Below are 18,811 nucleotides of genomic sequence, written 5' to 3' on the forward strand. Positions count from 1 at the left end.
TATATATTTATTTATTTAAACATTTGATTTTAAAACTTTGAATTCCAGATTCATTCCCTTCCTCCCTCGTCACCTACCCTTACTGGGAAGATAAGCAGTTCAGTATAGGTTATACATGTGTGGCTAATGCAAAACAATAACATAGGGGCAGAGTCAAGATGGTGGAGTAGAAACATGACCTCTGAGCGCCTCCGGCTTCCACCTTCCCCGATCAATGTAAAAAGGGGACTCTGAACAAATTTAGGAGCTGCAGAATCCACAAAATGACACAGAGAAGCTAACCGCCCACTGAGGACAGCCCAGTAGGCCAGCAGGAATCAGCCAGCAAAGCGCTCTGGGAGCCCAGCCCAGGCCTGGGTGAGTCGGAGGTTTTAGACCCAGGGTGGGTCTGACCAGCTGTGGGCTGGAGGAACTGCAGATCACCAGCAGCTGTGGCTGTTTCCAGAATTGTCAACACATAGATGTGAAGGACAAAGTGAGAGGTCAGTGCAGTCTGGACTTTGGGATCCAGTAAGTGGGAGTGCGTGGCTTTTGCCCCCGGGGCAAGAAGCCACTGAGACTCCCTGCACAGCCAGCCAGTGCCACATGGCAGCTTCAGCTCCAGGCCTGCAGAGTGTAGGGGGACCAAGCACCAGTCTGAGGGGTAATCGCTCTTGCTTTAACCTGCTTGGATCTGGATTGCTGTTTAGGGTGGTATATCAGCAATGCCATATTCACAATGCCTATGGAGATTACAGATATGCTGATATAATTATCCATCACAAAATACATCATGCTTGCCATATGGGGGAATAAACTAGAAAATTTATTAAGATACCAAAAGACTGAGTCCCAAAACCAGAAAGTGAAAGCCATCAGAGTAGTTATGACATTGGCACAGGTAGATAAAGTAGAAAGCACCCACATTTTCAAGCCTTTAAAACAGAACAGGCTACCTCAGGCAAAGGTCCTCCTCTCCCCACTCACAGCAACCACCCAGTGTCCGGGAAGCGCGCTCCCAGCAGCTCCGGCCCCTGGCAGTCCTCAGCAGGAGTCCTTAGCAGAAATTCTGGCTAACTCAAAAAGGGCTTCACGCTGCTGCTGCCTCTGCTGCTGCTGCTGCTGCCGCCATCGCCACCACCGCCAGCCACCGCAGGAACTCTAGTTTTGGCTTCCGCTTCCTCTTGCTCCGCCCCTTCCTGCTACGTCAGCAAGTCCAATGGGGCATGGAAGATCTTTAAATCCCATAACCCTTACAGGTGGAGGTCCTGGGGTGCATGACCAGCTTGCCAGAGCATGTGGAGGCCTCAGAGAGGGCACCCATGTAATACCTCCGGCAGTTGAGAAAACCCCAGCGTTTGGGACAGAAGCTCCCCTGTCTGGTGGCAGAGTCCTACTGTGGCAAAAAGCCCAGGGGTCAAGTGACTGAGGGGCGACATGAACAATCAAAAGAAACAAAGCAGACAGAAGATTCCAACATTAGACTCCTATTTTGGGGACAAAAAGGAGCAAAGCATGGAACAAGAGGAAAACAGTGAAGTCAGAACTCCTGCACCAAAAGCTTCAAAGGAAAATACGAGCTGGTTACAGGCCATAGAGGACCTTAAGAAGCAGATAAGAGAAGTGGATGAAAAATTGGGAAGAGAAGTGAGAACAATGCAAGAAAATTATGAAATGAGTGTCAACAGCCTGACTGAGGAAAATCAAACCTTAAAAAATAGACTAACTCAAATGGCAAAAGAGGCTCAAAAAGGCAATGAGGAGAAGAATGCCTTTAAAAAGCCAAATTTGCCAGATGAAAAAAGAATCTCAAAAGCTCTCTGAGGAGAATCATTGCTTCAGAATTAGACTGGAGCAAATGGAAGCTAATGACTTTATGAGAAATCAAGATGCTGTTAAACAGATCCAAACAAATGAAAGAATAGAAGGCAATGTGAAATATCTCATGGGAAAAACCACTGACCTGGAAAATAGATCCAGGAGGGATAATTTAAAAATTATTGGACTTCATGAAAGCCATGATCAAAGTAAGAACCTAGAAATCATCCTCCAGGAAGTTCTCAAAGAAAACTGCCCTGATGTTGTAGAACCAGAGAACCTCCCTCCCCCTTCCCCCCCCAGTAGCTTTTCTTATGCCATGGTTTCTCAAAAATCAAAATGTAAGAGATGAGAAGCATTATGCTAACACATAGTTATCGTGGATTTTTAAAAAAAATTAATCCATCAAGATTTATTTCATCTTCAAATATTTATTTACAAACTATATTCAAACATGGAAATACGTTCTTCAGCCTCCCAATATTATGCCTAAATAAATGAGAGGCACTGTGGCCTAGTGGATAGAGTTGGACTCAGAGCCAGCAAGGCCCAAGTCCAAGTCCCATCTCTGACATGCACTGGCTGTGACTCCGGGCAAGTCACTCAACCTCTCAGTGCTCTAGGCAACTCTCAGACTATAAATTGAAGAGAGGATGCCTACCTGCATTGGCAGAAATTTCCTAACCAAGGAGTTCCCAATACCAGTGAAATCATAGGTGCAGTTCTTATTCCCTAAATGGGAACCAGCACAGTGACAATTCCCTGAAGAGACTCTTGCCTTGCTTCATTGTCTTAACCCATGAGACAGAATACAAAGACTCCCTTCAAAACCTTGAAGGTGAAAAAAAGTATCATATTTTCACTGTTGTGTTTCAAAACTTGCATTTATTATTTATTTTATTAATGTTATGAAGCATCTTTGAATATCTTTCTCTACCTTTAACTTTTTAGATTTTTCTACATTTTAAAAAAGTTGCCATCATTTTGAAATAACATTAATCTAATTGAGTTACGTATTTATATATTTAGTTTCATTTATGTAACAAGTATTTCAGTACAATTGGCAATTGGTTTCCTTTTGTAATCCTATATATTTTATTTTATGTACTTAAAAACATTATTCTGAGAGAGTCCATAAGCTTCACAAAACTGCCAAAAGGGGGCCATGGCATAAAAAAGGTTTAGAAACTCTGACTTTAGAACAACCCTTCTCTCACCCCCTTATTTTATAGCTGAGGAAACCAAAACCCAGAGATGGCAAGTACTTTTTTCAGTGTCAAAACTTAGAAAAGCTAGGATTCAAAACCAAGTTCTGATTCCAAATCCAGAGCTCTTTCCATTAATATTGTTACTATTAAGTGTTGGGAACCAGAAGGTTCTATTCCATGTATTCCATATTTTTTTGACATTTAAAAAATTTCATTTGTAAAATCCTTGTGTTTTTTATCTCATAAGAAAATGATTTGTGGCCTTTGTTAAAATTAATATCTTTTATGACTGTGAATATGTTATATAACCTTCACTAGACTGTACTTTTTAATTTTTATTTATTTTGCTTTTTGGAAGGGGGAAGGTAGGGCAATTGGGATTAAGTGACTTGCCCAAGGTCATGTGGTTAGTTTTTGTGTTCAGTGTCGGAGGCCAGATTTGAACTCAGGTCCTCCTGACTTCAGGGGCCTTGCTCTATTCACTGTGCCACCTAGCTGCCCCAGACTAGATTGTACTTTAAAACTAGAATGCTACCTACTGAAATTTCATAAATAATGAATAGGAGTCAGTACTTATTGTATGTTAGGAATTCTGAACTAGTATAAGACTATTTTAGAATGTTTTGGGGATCATTACAATGACCATTAATGGATACTCCTTTGATATTTTTTAATTCCTCTCAAAGCCAAAGCTGGTGGGATTCTGGACAAATAGGGGAATACACAATAAGAGTGCTGCAGCTACTTTCTGGAATTTTCTGTGATGGGGCTGCATGTGCAACCAAGTAAGGCTCTGTGTTTGCATGGCTATATAGTTATGTGGTAGACTGTCTGTGTGTGCGTGTGTGTGTGCGTGAGAGAGAGTGAGAGTTTAAGTGTGTGAGTTGAGGGCTTCAGTCAGTTGTTAAATATGTATTAAGTGCCTACTTTGTGCCAGGCACTGTGCTAAATGCTGGGGATGCAAAAAGAGGCCAAAGATAGTGCCTGCCCTCAAGGAGTTTACAATCCAATGGAAACAATATGCAAACAAATATCTACAAAGCAAGCTATATACGGTGTATACAGGACTTGTGATATTTATTCTGCATCATTAAAAATATTTATCAGGATCCTTCCGTGAGGATATTTCAAGTACTCTGCCTTGACTCCTTAAGAAGTATTTTGGAAAATACAGGTGTTTTTTGTAATTGATCTTTTGTACAGCAAGTTTGCATACTTTGCATTGATTTATAGGTTATTCCTTTGAATATTTTGTCTTTGGTGTATTCAGTGTACACACACTTTTCTCTTGCAACATTTTTCATTCTGTGTTTTGTTATTCTAATCATCTTTCCACTGCTATAACTAAATATCAGGAATGATCAATTATTCAGGCTGGAAACGCAGCTCATTGACTCCTAGGACAACTACTTTTCCCTGCCCTGGCTGTGAGCATGATATTGACCTGGGAGAGCGTGGAATCAATGGTTTGTTTCGCAATTTCACTTTGGAGACGATTGTGGAAAGATATCGACAGGCAGCTAGGGCAGCTACAGCCATTATGTGTGACCTCTGCAAACCTCCGCCTCAAGAATCCACGAAAAGTTGCATGGACTGCAGCGCAAGCTACTGTAATGAATGCTTCAAAATATACCATCCGTGGGGCACTGTCAAAGCTCAGCATGAGTATGTGGGCCCAACCACTAATTTTAGACCTAAGGTAAGTGGGATTTTGATGGAGGTGGGGGGAATAACATAGCAAAATTCAGTGTTAATCAAATTTTTTGTCTGTATTTTAACAAGGACATGTCATATCCTAAGTGTAGGGATTGGCATTTGGGAGTAGAAGTATTTAGAGACTTTTTTGGGGTACAGTGAACACAGAGGAATTAACAGTGACTAGTCATAACTTAGTTTATTTGCATGGCTTATAGGTACATAGCATAATAGGTTAAGAGTTGACAGGGATGGATGAGGAAACTGAGGCACAGACAGGTTAAAAGACTTGTTTGTTGTCAAACAGCTAGTAGTGCAGGAGATAGGATTCAAATCCCGGTCTTCCCAACTTCAAGTCCGGCTCTCTAATCATAACACACTGTCTGATTTCTAGTGGTTGACATAAAGCTTTGTTTCCCTCTATAACCCCATGTGTGATCCATCATCATTATGATAATAGCTGAAATTTGTATAATGCTTTAAAATGTTATTTAACTTGATCTTTATATCAATCCTGTGAGCTAGGTAGTATAGTATAAGGATTATATACCCATTTACAAAGAAAACAGAAGTTTAGTCAGCATCACCTTCTACATGAAGCCTTTTCTGCTCTTTCCAACTGTTGCCTTTCTAACTACCTTGTATTTATTTGGAATTATTCTTTTTATATTCTATATATACTTATTTTCTCCCAAGAATAGGGATTATTTCATTCTTTGTGTTTGTGTCCCTAGCACAGTAGCTGGCACAGTAGGTGTTTAATAAATGTTTGTTTGTTGATTGATTGATGCGTGCAGAAGATTTAGTAAATGATAGTCTGGGTTAGAATCCAGGTAGTCTCTCAAGTCTAGGGCTTTTTATATCTAAATCTATTAGCTTTATGGGTGTAAATATTGCTGAAGTATTTAGGGGTGTGTATGTATATACATATGTGTATATACATACATATATGTGAGAGTATATGTATGTGTGTGTGTATGTATATATATACACTTACACTGTGTTCATCTGTAATGGTGTGCATATGTATAATTAAAGTTATATACCTGGAAGCTGACAGACATACTCCTTTAAATTATGGGGCACTTTAAAATTTACTTTGAATAATGTAGGGGAAATAGACTAAAAAAACCTGACAAGCTTTGTTTTCAAATTAATCAAATTGTTTTACTTCAAAACATTAACCTCATCCCCACCCCCAAAACTTGGGAAATAGATTAGTTAGCACTTCATACTAAATCAGGTAAAACTAATTTGTCATTCAGTGGTTGAGAAGTATTTGTTAAGCCTTCAAAGCTAAACAGAGCACTGTCCCAAGTGTTTGGGATACAGATACAAAGAATGAAACAGATACTACTGGTCCGGCCTTGACCTTTTGATGAGGTTCTAGGAAGAACAAGTCAATCAGAGGTAGAAGCCACAGGAGTGAAGGATACTTCCAGTGTGTGAAGTCCAGGTGTGGACAGAGCTTTCAAGATGAAGTTTCTAGGGACTGAAGAAAAAGTCTGGAAGAATCAGTAGTGTAGTAAATATGATATCTTTTCTGCAAGTTCCTTTCCTCAAGTATTTTAACATTATATGACTAAGAGATTCCTATTTTAAAAGTTTTATTGTATGTCAAGCCAAAATTTTAATTGTTATCCATTTATTAATAATTTTAGATTTTCTTTGTTCTATTAAAAAAAAGGTTCACCTTGTATTTTGAAAGTGAAGTTTTAATCCTTAGCAACACTTAGGAAGGAACTTTGGAATGCTGAGGACTTTCTAGTTGGGATGAGTTATGTCCCCCCCAATTTTAACTTTACAACTTTAATTTTGAGTAGTGTATCATGATTGTGTCTATTTAAAAAAGTGTCTGGCAGTTAAGGTTGATAATCCTAGATTATAATATATTATGTCTATTATATTTTAAACTACAGTGGTTTTAACTTGGTGAAAATATGCCTATCAAGGACAATTTGAGTCTTGTTAACTGGTTTATTTTAAATAAAACTTTTTTTTCCCAAGCAAGAATACAATATTTATATAGAAAACACACCTATGGCTGAACTTCTTTCATCAATATCTCTTAATTTCAAATACCTTCTAAATAATCTGTTCATTTAAATTATTTACCTGAAGATAAAAGAATTATTCTAAGTTATTAATGATTGTCTTCTTTTTGTGAGAGGTAATATGGAACAACAGATAAAAGTGCTAGTCTTGGAACCAGGAGAAACCTGCGTTCAAGAACCCCCTTTGACACATGTTGTTTGTGTTGTGAAAGTCAATGAACCCTCATCACAGAGAAGGTGTTAACCTGCATTGGTAAAAGGAATCTCCTCTTCTGGGAGTTCCTTATGTCAGTGAAATCATAGGTCCACGTATAGGTTTTGTGAGGATCAAATGAATTGATATATAAAATGCTTTATAAAACTTAAAGCATTGTTTGTAAGTAGTAGCTACTATTTTATTTGGGTTTTATAATGTTATTGCTTCTTTTAATTTAGGTAATTTTAGATACCCTTTCTCAGTGTTTATGCTTCCTTTACTCAACAGATTTTAATGTGCCCAGAACATGAAATGGAAAGAGTAAACATGTACTGTGAATTATGCAGAAGACCAGTTTGCCATCTCTGTAAGCTGGGTGGTAATCATTCAAACCATCGGGTAACCACCATTAGCAGTGCCTATAAAACCTTAAAGGTAGGTCTTGACTCTTGAATGAATTAATGAAAAAAAAGTATTAAGTGCAAACACTGTACTAAATGCTGGGGACACAAATAGTCAAAACCCCAGCTATTTTGCTCTTCAAAATATAATGTTCTAGACTTACAGTTTTTTAGTGAACAAAATATAATGTTCCAAGACTTACAGTCTTTTAGTGTGGAACCTGCTAGGTCTTGTGTTATCCTGATTGTAGCTCCAGTGCTTAACTTTTTTTCCCTTGTTGCTTATATTTTCTCCTTAACCTGGGAGTTGTGAAACTTGGCTATGATATTCCTGTAAGTTTTCATCCTGGGATCTCTTTCAGGTGGTGATCAGTGGATTTTTTTTCTATTTTTTTATCCTCTTGTTCCAGAACTTAGGGAATTTTCCTTAATAATTTCTTGTAATATTGTATCAAGGCTCTTTTTAAAAAAAATTATAACTTTCAGGTGGTCCAACAATTATTATCTTGTCTCAATCTGTTCTCCAGATCAGTTTTTCTAAGGAAATGTTTCACATTCTCTTCTATTTTTCATTCTTTTGATTACATTTTATTGTTTCTTGGTATCTTATAATGTCATTAGCTTCCCCTTGCCCAGTTCTTTTTTTCAAGGAGTTATTTTCTTCTGTATGTTTTTTGATCTCGTTTTACAGTTGGTTGGCTTTCTTTTCATAATTTTCTTGGATTGCTTTTATTTTTTCCCCTAATTTTCCCTCAGTCTCTTTTATTTGATTTTTGAAGTCCTTTTGAAGTTCTTCCAAGAACTCTTTTTGGACTCGTGACCATTTGACGTTTCTCTTTAAAGTTGAAGTAACTTTTTAGCTTCACTATCTTCCTCTGAATAAGTACGCAGATATTTTCTATTCCCATAGCTGTCCGTGGTCGGGCTCTTTCACCTTTGCCTACTCATCTTTATTTTTATTTTGTTTTAATTTATTTTTAGCAGCTTATTATTGTAATCAGGTGTGGGGAATGGTACCTCAGGCCCCAGGTTCTTCTTACTGTTAATTTTCTGAGCTCTGTCAGAGGTTCAGCTTTAGCCACTATTCTCCACCCATAAGCCATGGCTAGGCTAGGTCCATAAGTCATACAGTTCCACAAATGTTCTTGCTCCATGGGGTCCCTCCTTCAGCTGCAGACTTGTAGCTCTCCCCTCTCTCCTGGAAACGACAAGACCAGGGATTCTGTTCTCTTACAAGTACTCCTGTGCAGCAGGGTTCTTGTCCTTCTGCTACCTCATCATCTGGGTGTATGCTTGCTCCTCCTCACCCAGAGCTACAGCCCAGGACCAAGTTTAGTCAGCACAGCTGGGCCTGTTGTCCAGATGGCGGAGGGGGTCCTTCAGTCTTCCCTATTCAGCTGTCTGACCCTCCACCCTGTCTGTGAAGTCAGAGTTCTTCCTGGCTTATGAATATCCTGATTGACTCCTTCCCGTGAGTGTGTATGTGTGTGTGTGTGAGTGTATGTTTGCCTCTAGATAGATTGCAAGCTCCCTGAGAGTAAGAGCTGTTTTTGCTTTTATTTTTGTAACTCCAGAGTTGAAAACAATGCCTGACATTGAGGTACTTAGTGTATTGTTAAGGAGATACATGTAGCTGCTTTAACTTTTTAGGGTCGGATCGCACAGTATAATGAACATGCTCACACCATATTAAAATCAGTATGACTTTTATTTTGCATGCAAGGACAATATAAAGCAAGATTAAAGAAGTATAGAATTATTCATATAAAGATAAAGCCTAATAGAATAATAGAAATATTTACATATATCACCAAATTGGGGGAACACCTACATCTGGATCGTGCAGCTGGGGAGCCCTGGTTGAGTTTCAAGAGTCCTGACTGGGGAAAAATCCTGGGGAGAGTGTCCTCCCCATGGGTGAAACTCCAGAGAGTAGGGGGATATCTACATTATAGCCAGTTTTCAACAAAAAAAAGGCATTGAGCCAGTTTATCAGCTTGTTGCCAGAGCCTTACATGATTTAGAGTAATTAACCGCACTGGACATGTTGCAGCTCTGGACTGGGCCAGAGTCCAAAGGAGCAAAACATCCATGATTGATGTGGCAAAATGTCTGTATTCCAAAGGACACAGGATAGGTTCCATTTGTTCCTAGAAGGGCGGCCAACATGTTCAGGAAGAGGAATTGGCCAAGGACAGGTTGATCTTTTAGTCCTGGGAATCAGAGTAAGTTGACCAGGGCAAACTGACCAGCGCAACTTTTTTAGTCCTAGGAACCAGGACCTGTGTTCAAGGAGAAAGAACAACATATGTATTCATGTAGACCTATAAATGTACAGGGAAGATCTTTAATATTTAATAACCCATTACTTAGTAAATGCTTGTTGATTGATTGGTTAATAATTCAGCTTCAAAAATGTATCAAGCTGAGGTTAACTCTGGGATTGCTAGCAAACCTGGTTTTATAGAAAAGAAATAAAAGGTGTTTTTTTTTTTTTCAATTCACTTAAAGGTCTTAGAGGATAGAACTAGGGAAGTAATCATTGATTCTTAGTAAACTAGGACCTTTAATAAATTGCACAGTGCCTGGCACACAGTAGGTGTTTAATAAATGTTTATTGAATTTATTTTTTAATATATCATTTTTTTTTACTACATTTGTTTTGTAAAACATCTATGGTCCTGTGTATTCAGAGTAATGATATTTTAGTAGGTGAGTAATTGATTTTTATTAGCCATGTAATACAGATTCCCAGGGGAAGGTAAATAGATTATAACCTATTTCCTTCTATCTCTGAGACCTTTTAATTACACTTTTAATTTGCAGTACATTTATATTTTAACAGGAAAAGCTTTCAAAGGACATTGATTACCTCATTGGCAAGGAGAGCCAGGTTAGAAGCCAGATATCAGAATTGAACTTGCTAATGAAAGAAACAGAGGTAAGTTTTAAACTACTTTTGGCATCTTATTTAGGAAATGGATTTTGATTGTGCCTCTTTCAGTGGACTTGTAAAAAAAAAAAACCTACACAAATAACATTTTGAAATATAATAGAAGTGATCAGTACAGTTTATTTATAAAACTACAAATGTTGTTTTTGCATCTGTTGTACACTGTTTTCCTTTTAAAAAATGTGATTTCTCCTTTGAGATGTGAACACCCTATACTGATCTCTACCTGTTAAGAATAGGCTGGATAAAGGGGTGGGTTTTTTTTTTTTATAAAATCTATCTCATAGGATAGAATGACTGATAGTGGTACAGGATGATGATTGACATGGTGCCATAATGAATACTGTACTTACCTTACCTATTTCAGTTCATACTCATCATGAGTTATTAAAAAGATAAACTTATTTTAAAGTATAATTTTGATTTTCACATATTTATCTAATTTCCTAAACTAGGTTTACAAGTTCATGAGGGCAAATATTGCTTTTTAATTTTTGTATGCACCAACCACCTAGCATATTACTTTTCAAGTGCCATGTATATTTTCCCTTGTTTCATTTTTAAAGTCTTTCAAGTATTTCCACCTCCACGTTGGACGTTTCAAACCGGGCATACTGCAGTCATGTCAGGCCCAATATGTCCCAAACTGAACTAATTATATTTCCCTTAAATACACCCCTCTTCCAGACTTTCTTGTTTCTGTCCCAAAGCTACCTCCCTTCTTCTAGGTTTGTAAGTTAGGAGTTGAACTTGATTCCTTATTCTTCCTCCCCACCATATGTTTAATCTCTTGACACACCTTCTCTATTTCTACCCAAATTCTTGCATCATTCTCTTCTCTTTACTAACATGACCACCATACCTTAATTTAGGTCTTCAATAACTTTCTCTTGGACTATGACAGTAGCTTCATAATTGGTCTCCTTAGATTATATCTCTCCTCTCTACAATCCTTTCTTCATGTAGCTACCAAAGCTATTTTCCTCAAATGTAAATCTGATCATGTCACTCCTCTACTAAGTATATGCCTTTGGATTTTAAAATCCTTCACTACCTGTTGCTAACCTATCTTTCCAACTTCAGTTATACATTATTCCCCTTTTAGAACACCATGGTCCAGTCAAATTGTTCTTCTTACCATACTCCCTCATTCTACTCCATCTCCTATGTCTACAACTTTGCATTAGCTTATCTCCATGCCCTTTTCACCTCTGCCTTTTAGAATCCTTTATTTCCTTTGAAACTATGCTCATTCATCACCCTCTACATGAAGTCTTTCCTAATTCCTCTAGTTGTTTATACTCTTTCTCTGCCACAAGCATCTTTTTACTATGTATTTATCTTGTGTGTTTTGTAAGTGTTTATTTATGTACATGTTATCTCTTTAAATAGAATGTAAAATGCCTGAGAGAAGAGATTATGTAATTTTTGTCTTTGTATGAAAATACAAAACACTGAAAAGTGCCTTTCTCTTTGCCTGGAACATAGCTGTCAGTCAGTTAGTCCATGAGCATTTATTAAGTATCTATTATGTGCCATGCATAGTAGTAATCAGTGAGTATACCAAAAGGCAAAAGACAGTACTTGCCTTTGAGGAGCTCACAATCTACTGGGGCTAGCTTAGCAATTATATACAAACAAACTATAGGATAAATAGGAAATATTTAGCAGAGAGAAGGCACTAAAGTTAACAGAGATTGAGAAAGAGGCTTCCTATAGAAAGTGAGAATTTAGCTGGAACTTGAAGAAAGGCAGGAAAGTCAAAAGGCAGAGATGAGGAGGGAGAACATTTGAGGCATGGGAGATAGCTGCAGAAAAAGGCCTGGAGCCAAGAGATGAAAGTGTCTTGTTCAAGGAACAGTTAATGAGGCCAGTGTCACTGGATTGAGGAGTATGCTGAGGGGAGGAGAGGAGGGTAAGATACAGGAAGACTAGAAAGGGATAGGGCATTTTAGGCTATGAAAGGCTTTGAATACCAAGCAGAGGATTTTGTATTTGATGCTACAGTTGACAGGAAGCCATTGGAGTCTTTTGAGTTAGGGGGGTGACATGATTGGACTGGTGCTTTAGGTAAATACTTTGGTAGCTGAATGGAGGATGAACTGAAGTGGAGAGACTTATGATGGGCAAGCCCCCCCACCCCCACCCCCAACAGGCTAGTGCAGTGGTTCAGTTGGGAGGAGATGAGGGCCTGTATCAGAGTGTGGCAGTGTGAGAGAAGAGAAGGAAGTATTTTCAAGAGAGAATCCACGATAATTGAAACAAGAATTGGCAAATGGTTGGATCTTGGGAGAGGTGGAGTGAGAGAGAGTGAGGATTTAAGGATGACAGGTTGAGAGCCTGGGTGATGGAGGGTGGTGGTGGTCTCCATAATAATAGGAAAATTATGAAGAGGGGAGTGCTTGGGGGTGGGGGACAATGAGTTCAGTTTTAGACCTAAGTGTAAAATGTCTGTGGGACATCATAGACAGTTGGAGATCCAAGACTGGAGGCCAGCAGGAAGGTTCGGGCTGTATCTGGGAATCATCAGCATAGAGATGGTAATTGAGTTTGTAGGAGCTGATAAGATCACCAAGTGAAGTAGTATGGGGAGAGAAGAGAAGACGATGCAGGACAGAGTCCTGTGGGACATCCATGGCTAGTGGGCGGACCTGGATGAAAGTCCAGCCGACGAGATAGAGAAGGAGGAGTCAGTGTGTAGGAGGAGAACCATGAGACGGTAGAGTCCCAAAAACAGAGAGAGAAGTCAGTACCAAAGAGAAGAGGGTAATCCATAATGTCAGAGGCTACAGAGAGGTAAAAAAAAATGAAGGCTGGGAAAAGGACATTGGATTTGGCAGTTAGGAGATCACTCTGGAGACAGCAATTTCAGTCAAATGATATGGTTAGAAGCCAGATTGTAAAGTGTTAAGAAAAGAGCAAAAAGAAAGTAGTGGTGCCAGTGTAGACAAGGAGTTCAGTCACAAAAGGTAGAAGAGATCTGGGATGATAACTATTGGGGATAGAAAGCTCAAGTGAGGGTTTTTTGAGGATGTAGGAGACATGGGCATGTTTGTAGTTAGTAGCCCATTTACTCACAAGTAGATAGGGAGATGTTGAAGATAAGTGAGAGAATTGGATGATAGAGGTGATAATCTATTGGAGTAGAGAGATACGATGAGATCATTTGTGCAGGTAGAAGGGTTTGCCTTGGCAAAGAGAAGGGCCTTTTGTTCATGTGAGACAGGGATGAAAGAGGAGATAGCAGCAGAAGGCATCAGAATGATGAAATGAGGAGGTGGGAAGAAGGGAGAACTTTTGGCAAATAAATGCCTCAATTTTTTTTTGTCTTTTTGGAGGGGGGGGAGGCAGGGCAATTGGGATTAAGTGACTCACCCAAGGTCACACAGCTAGTAAGTGTTAAGCATCTGAGGCTGAATTTGAACTCAGGTCCTCCTAACTCCACGGCTGGTGCTGTATTCACTGTGCCATCTATCTACTCCCAATGCCTCCATTTTTAAAGTAGGATATGAGGCAAAGTTCTCAGTTGAGAGGGTGGGAGCATGGGCAGACCTGGGAGATTTGAGGAAGGATGGACAGGTTTGTAAGAACAGCTGTGATGAGTGGGATGGTGAATTAATGAGGGAAGTGTGAAAGGATTGCCTGACAGTGGGGAGGGCCCAGTTGAGTTTTTAATGTACATAAAATACTCAGAATGGTTGTATGACTTTATCCTCCTTTAGTCAGCAGCATGTGGAGGAGCAAAGATGGCAGATGGTAGACAGTACCCACAGCTGAAGGTCGGTAGGGCACAACTGGTGATATGATAAGGGGGCAAGGGGCTTGGTAGAAGAGGGTAATGAAGATTTGAACTGGCTCATTAAAGGGTCAAGGTGGTAACGGTGGGAGGGTGTGGCTAGTACAGGAGATGGCCTGGGAGAGAATTGAGGATTCAAAGGGACTGGATGAAAACCAGGCTTTGGTGATGGGAAGATAGAGGGAGAAGTGGAAAGCCAGTAAATGACACATTAATGCTCTACTTTAAAGAAATTTATCAACCAAGAGATTGAAATTCAGAAAATTTGTTATGACTCTCTACAGATTATTTAACCTCTCTGTACCTTTGATTTAAGTGCTTTTGCAAGCTATATTAGTAAGGATTTTTTATATAACAGAAAATTATTTTTTACCCTGATTAGTAATTATAAAATTAAGTCTGTAAAAGACTTGTAAAAAAAAGACTATGTAAAATAAAGTAGGAAATAATAATACTTAAGATATTATAGCTTTTAGCTTTTTAACTACATTTCCTTCTCAGTTTTCTTAGCTGTAGTCTCATCCTGGTCATACCCACTAATAGCCCCATAGGGCTGTTTCCTAGGGCTGCTTCTCTCTCTATAGCTGTTTCACTTGGTAACAAACTGACTTACCCAACCTTGATCTTTCTGCTGTCTTCCAGCCTCAGATCTTCAGCTGCCCATTAGAAATCTCAAACTGAATGTCCTGTAGACGTCTTAAACTCCACATGTCCAAAAATGAGCTGGTTTTCTTTTCCCTTAAAAGCTCTCCCCTTCCAGATTTCCCCTTCTGTGTAGGGCGCCACTGCCTTCCTACTTCCTTCCTCCTACTTCCCACCCTTGGTGTCATCTTGGACGCCTCATTTTTCTTCATATCCCTGATCACATGTGTGGCCAAGGCCTGTCAAGCTTCCTTTTCCCTCTTCTGATACTGCAGCCACCCTGGCACAGGCCCTTATCACCTCACATTGGAAATATTGCAATAGTCCATCCAACTCTGCGATGCTCTGGACATTTTCTCTGGCTGTCCCCATACCAAGAATTTGCGCTTCTTCTTTACCTCAGCCTCCTAACTTCCCCAACTTCCTATAATTCCCAACAGAAATTCCCACCTTCTGCAGAAAGTTTGTCCCCAGTTCTTCTTAATTCTTTTTTTTTAATGCTTTATTAACTTCTGATTTACATCATTCGTTTCCACGATTTTGAGTTACAAATTTTCTCCCCGTTTTTCCCCCACCCATCCCCCCAAAACAGCAGTCCCACAGGATATCCCCACCTCCAATCTGCTCTCTCCCATATTTTCTCCCATACCCGTTTTAACTTTTCCAGTGGATCTCTATGCCTCAGTGCCTATCTTTTTTTTCTTAATAACATGTAAGATGGTATTAATAATAGTATATATATATATATATGCACTCACATATATATATACATATATTTGAATATTTGATTTTAAAACTTTCAATTCCAGATTCATTCCCTTCCCCCCCTGCCACCCACCCCCACTGGGGAGATAAGCAGTTCAGTATAGGTTGTACATGTGCGGCTAATGCAAAACAATAACATAGTGGATGTATTGTAAAAGACTGACTATATTTCCCTCCTTCCTATCCCACCTCCCACTTGTTCTATTCTCTACTTTGATCCTGTCCCTTTTCAAAAGTGGGTGCTTCCAACTTCCCTCCCCCCCAGCCTGCCCTCCCTTCCATCATCCCCCCTCACATCCCCTTCCCCCCCTATTCTCCTGGAGGGTGAGATCCCCTATTTAGTGTGTATTTCCCTCCCTCCTCAAGCCAGATTCAATAGGAATAAGGTTGACCCATTCCCTTTTGCCTTCCTATTCTTCCCCTCCATTGTAACCATATTCCCTTGCCTCTTCTGTATGAGATAGTTGCCCCACTCTGTCTCTCCCCATCTCCTCTCATTATATTCCTCTCACCTCTTAATTTAACCTTTTAAGTATCATCCCTTCCTGTTAAATTGGTCCCGTGCCCTCTATCTATGTATACCTGTAAACGTATATACACACATTCACATATGTATTCATATGCCCGCATACCCTCATATAAAGACATATATATTTCTAATCCCTTCAACTACTGAGAAAAGTTTCATAAGTTACAATTATTGTTTTTCCATGTAGGAATGTTAATAGTTCAACTTTGGCCAGGTGGCTCAGCAAGCAAGAGCACCGGCCCCAGTGCCGGGACGACCCGGATCAAATCCGGGCCCAGACACCCAGCACCACACCCAGAAACAACAACCGGCCGTGCAACCCCGAGCAAGCCACTCAACCCCGATTGCTTTTAAAAAAATATAGTTCAACATTGATAAGTTCCTTATGATTTCTTTTCCCTGTTTACCTTCTCATGCTTCTCTTGCTTCTTGTATCTGAATGTCAAATTTTCTATTCAACTCTGGTTTTTTCAGCAAGAATGCTTGAAAGTCCTGTATTCCACTGAATGACCATATTTTCCCCTGAAACATGATACTCAGTTTCGCTGGGTAGGTGATTTTTGGTTTTAATCCCAGCTCCCTTGACCTCCAGAATATCACATTCCAGGCCCTTCGATCCCTCAGTGTAGAAGCTGCCAGATCCTGGGTTATCCTGATTGTGTTTCCACAATATTCAAATTGTTTCTTCCTGGCTGCTTGTAATATTGTCTCCTTGATCTGGGGATTTCAGAACCTAGCTATAATATTCCTAGGAATTTTCTTTTTGGGATCTTTTTCAGGAGGTGATTGGTGGATTCTTTCAACCTCTATTTTGCCCTCTGGTTCTAAATCATCAGGGCAGTTTTCCTTGAGAATTTCTTGGAGGATGATTTCTAGGTTCTTTCTTTGATCATGGCTTTCATGAAGTCCAATAATTTTTAAATTATTTCTCCTGGATCTATTTTCCAGATCAGTTGTTTTTCCCATGAGATATTTCACATTGCCTTCTATTCTTTCATTTGTTTGGATCTGTTTAACAGCATCTTGATTTCTCATAAAGTCATTAGCTTCCATTTGCTCCAATCTAATTCTGAAGCAATGATTCTCCTCAGTGAGCTTTTGAGATTCTTTTTCCATCTGGCAAATTAGACTTTTTAAGCCATTCTTCTCATTGCCTTTTTGAGCCTCCTTTGCCAATTGAGTCAGTCTGTTTTTTAAGGTATTATTTTCTTCAGTCAGGCTGTTGACTCTCATTTCATAATTTTCTTGCATTGTTCTCATTTCTCTTCCCAGTTTTTCCTCCACTTCTCTTATCTGCTTCTTAAGGTCCTCTATGGCCTGTAACCAGCTTGTATTTTCCTTTGAAGCTTTTGGTGGAGGAGTTCTGACTTCACTGATTTCCTCCTGTTCCATGCCTTGCTCCTTCTTATCCCCAAAATAGGAGTGTAATGTTGGAATCTTCTGTCTGCTTTGTTTCCTTTGCCTGCTCATTTTGCCACTCAATGATTTAACTTTTGGGCTTTTTGCCACAGTAGGACTCTGCCACCAGACAGGGGAGCTTCTGTCCCAAACGCTGGGGTTTTCTCAGCTGCCGGAGGTATTAGATGGGTGCCCTCTCTGAGGTCTCCACACGCTCTGGCAAGCTGGACACACACCCCAGGACCTCCACCCTAGACTGCAATCCAGATCCAAGCAGGTTAAAGCAAGAGCGATTACCCCTCAAACTGGTGCTTGGTCCCCCTACACTCTGCAGGCCAGGAGCTGAAGCCACCACGGTGCTGGCAGGCTGTGCTGGCGTCTCAGCGGTTTCTCGCCGGGGAGGTTGGGGGGGGGTGGGGGGTGTAAAAGCCACGCACTCCCACTTACTGGGTCCCAAAGTCCAGACTTCATTGGCCTCTCACCTTGTCCTTCGCATCTATGTATTGATAAATCTGGAAACGGCCACAGCTGCTGCTGATCTGGAGTCCCTCTGGCTGGCGGCTGGTCAGGCCCGCCCTGGGGCTAAAGCCTCGGAGTGGTGCTGGGCTCGGCTGCGTTGGCTGGCCGATTCCTGCCGGCCTGTTCTCAGCGGGAGGTTAGCTTCTCTGTGTCATTTTGTGGGTTCTGCAGCTCCAAAGTTTGTTTAGAGTCCCCTTTTTACATGGATTGGGGAGGGTGGAAGCCGGAGCCGCGGGAGGGTTGTGCTTCTACTCCGCCATCTTGGCTCCCAATTCTTCTTAATTCTAATGACTTTGCTTGGTAGATTGTTTCCTATTTATTCTGTGTATAATTTTTTAGTACATATTTATTTGCTTGTTTTCTCTCCCATTAGATTGTGAGCTCCTCAAAGGCAGCGACTGTATTTTGTCCTTTTCTTGTATACCTTAGCATAGTGACGATGCAAAATAAATGCTTGTTAACTGGCTGCCTACTTATTTCTCATATTGTTCTTGTATTTATATATATATATATTATATATATTGTTCTTTGTATTTATATTATATAAATCATAATTTAACATTTCAGTATATTGGGGGTTTTTTGTGTGTGGGTTTTTTTTTTTTACTTTAGACTCAAACACCAGAACACAAATGCAGAATAAGGAAAAAAAATCATAAACTTAAATACAAAGCAAGAAGAGAAAAAAAAAAGCATGTCATGTGAATAGCAGAGCATAAGAGAGGATTCAAAATATGTAGACATTAATTTTCATTTCAAGAAAGCTTGTATGGTAAATACTACATGTTGTATTGAGAGCTGTTTATCCTTTAATCTAAACACCCTTCTGTACCCCAACCTTTAACCTAGTCCCTCACC

The 18,811-nt window shown here is 39.8% G+C and overlaps 1 protein-coding gene across 3 annotated transcripts in view; it reads left to right on the plus strand.

Moving 5' to 3' along the window:
• The window catches only part of TRIM36 (tripartite motif containing 36), a 69,231-nt gene that overhangs the window by 23,178 nt on the left and 27,242 nt on the right, over nucleotides 1–18,811 (plus strand). For 2 of the 3 annotated variants that reach the window (XM_069088186.1, XM_069088187.1), the window contains 3 exons: nucleotides 4,379–4,704; nucleotides 7,239–7,385; nucleotides 10,197–10,292. In XM_069088186.1, the coding sequence (XP_068944287.1) occupies nucleotides 4,379–4,704; nucleotides 7,239–7,385; nucleotides 10,197–10,292 (569 nt within the window). Of the gene's footprint in view, nucleotides 1–4,360; nucleotides 4,705–7,238; nucleotides 7,386–10,196; nucleotides 10,293–18,811 lie in introns of all 3 variants that reach the window. The other variant, XM_069088185.1, reaches the window with a different exon arrangement.

The sequence above is a fragment of the Petaurus breviceps genome, unplaced genomic scaffold (assembly GCF_028583685.1).
Source record: "Petaurus breviceps papuanus isolate PSGF00001 unplaced genomic scaffold, PetGlider_PUasm1.0 184, whole genome shotgun sequence".
Lineage (NCBI taxonomy): Eukaryota > Metazoa > Chordata > Mammalia > Diprotodontia > Petauridae > Petaurus > Petaurus breviceps.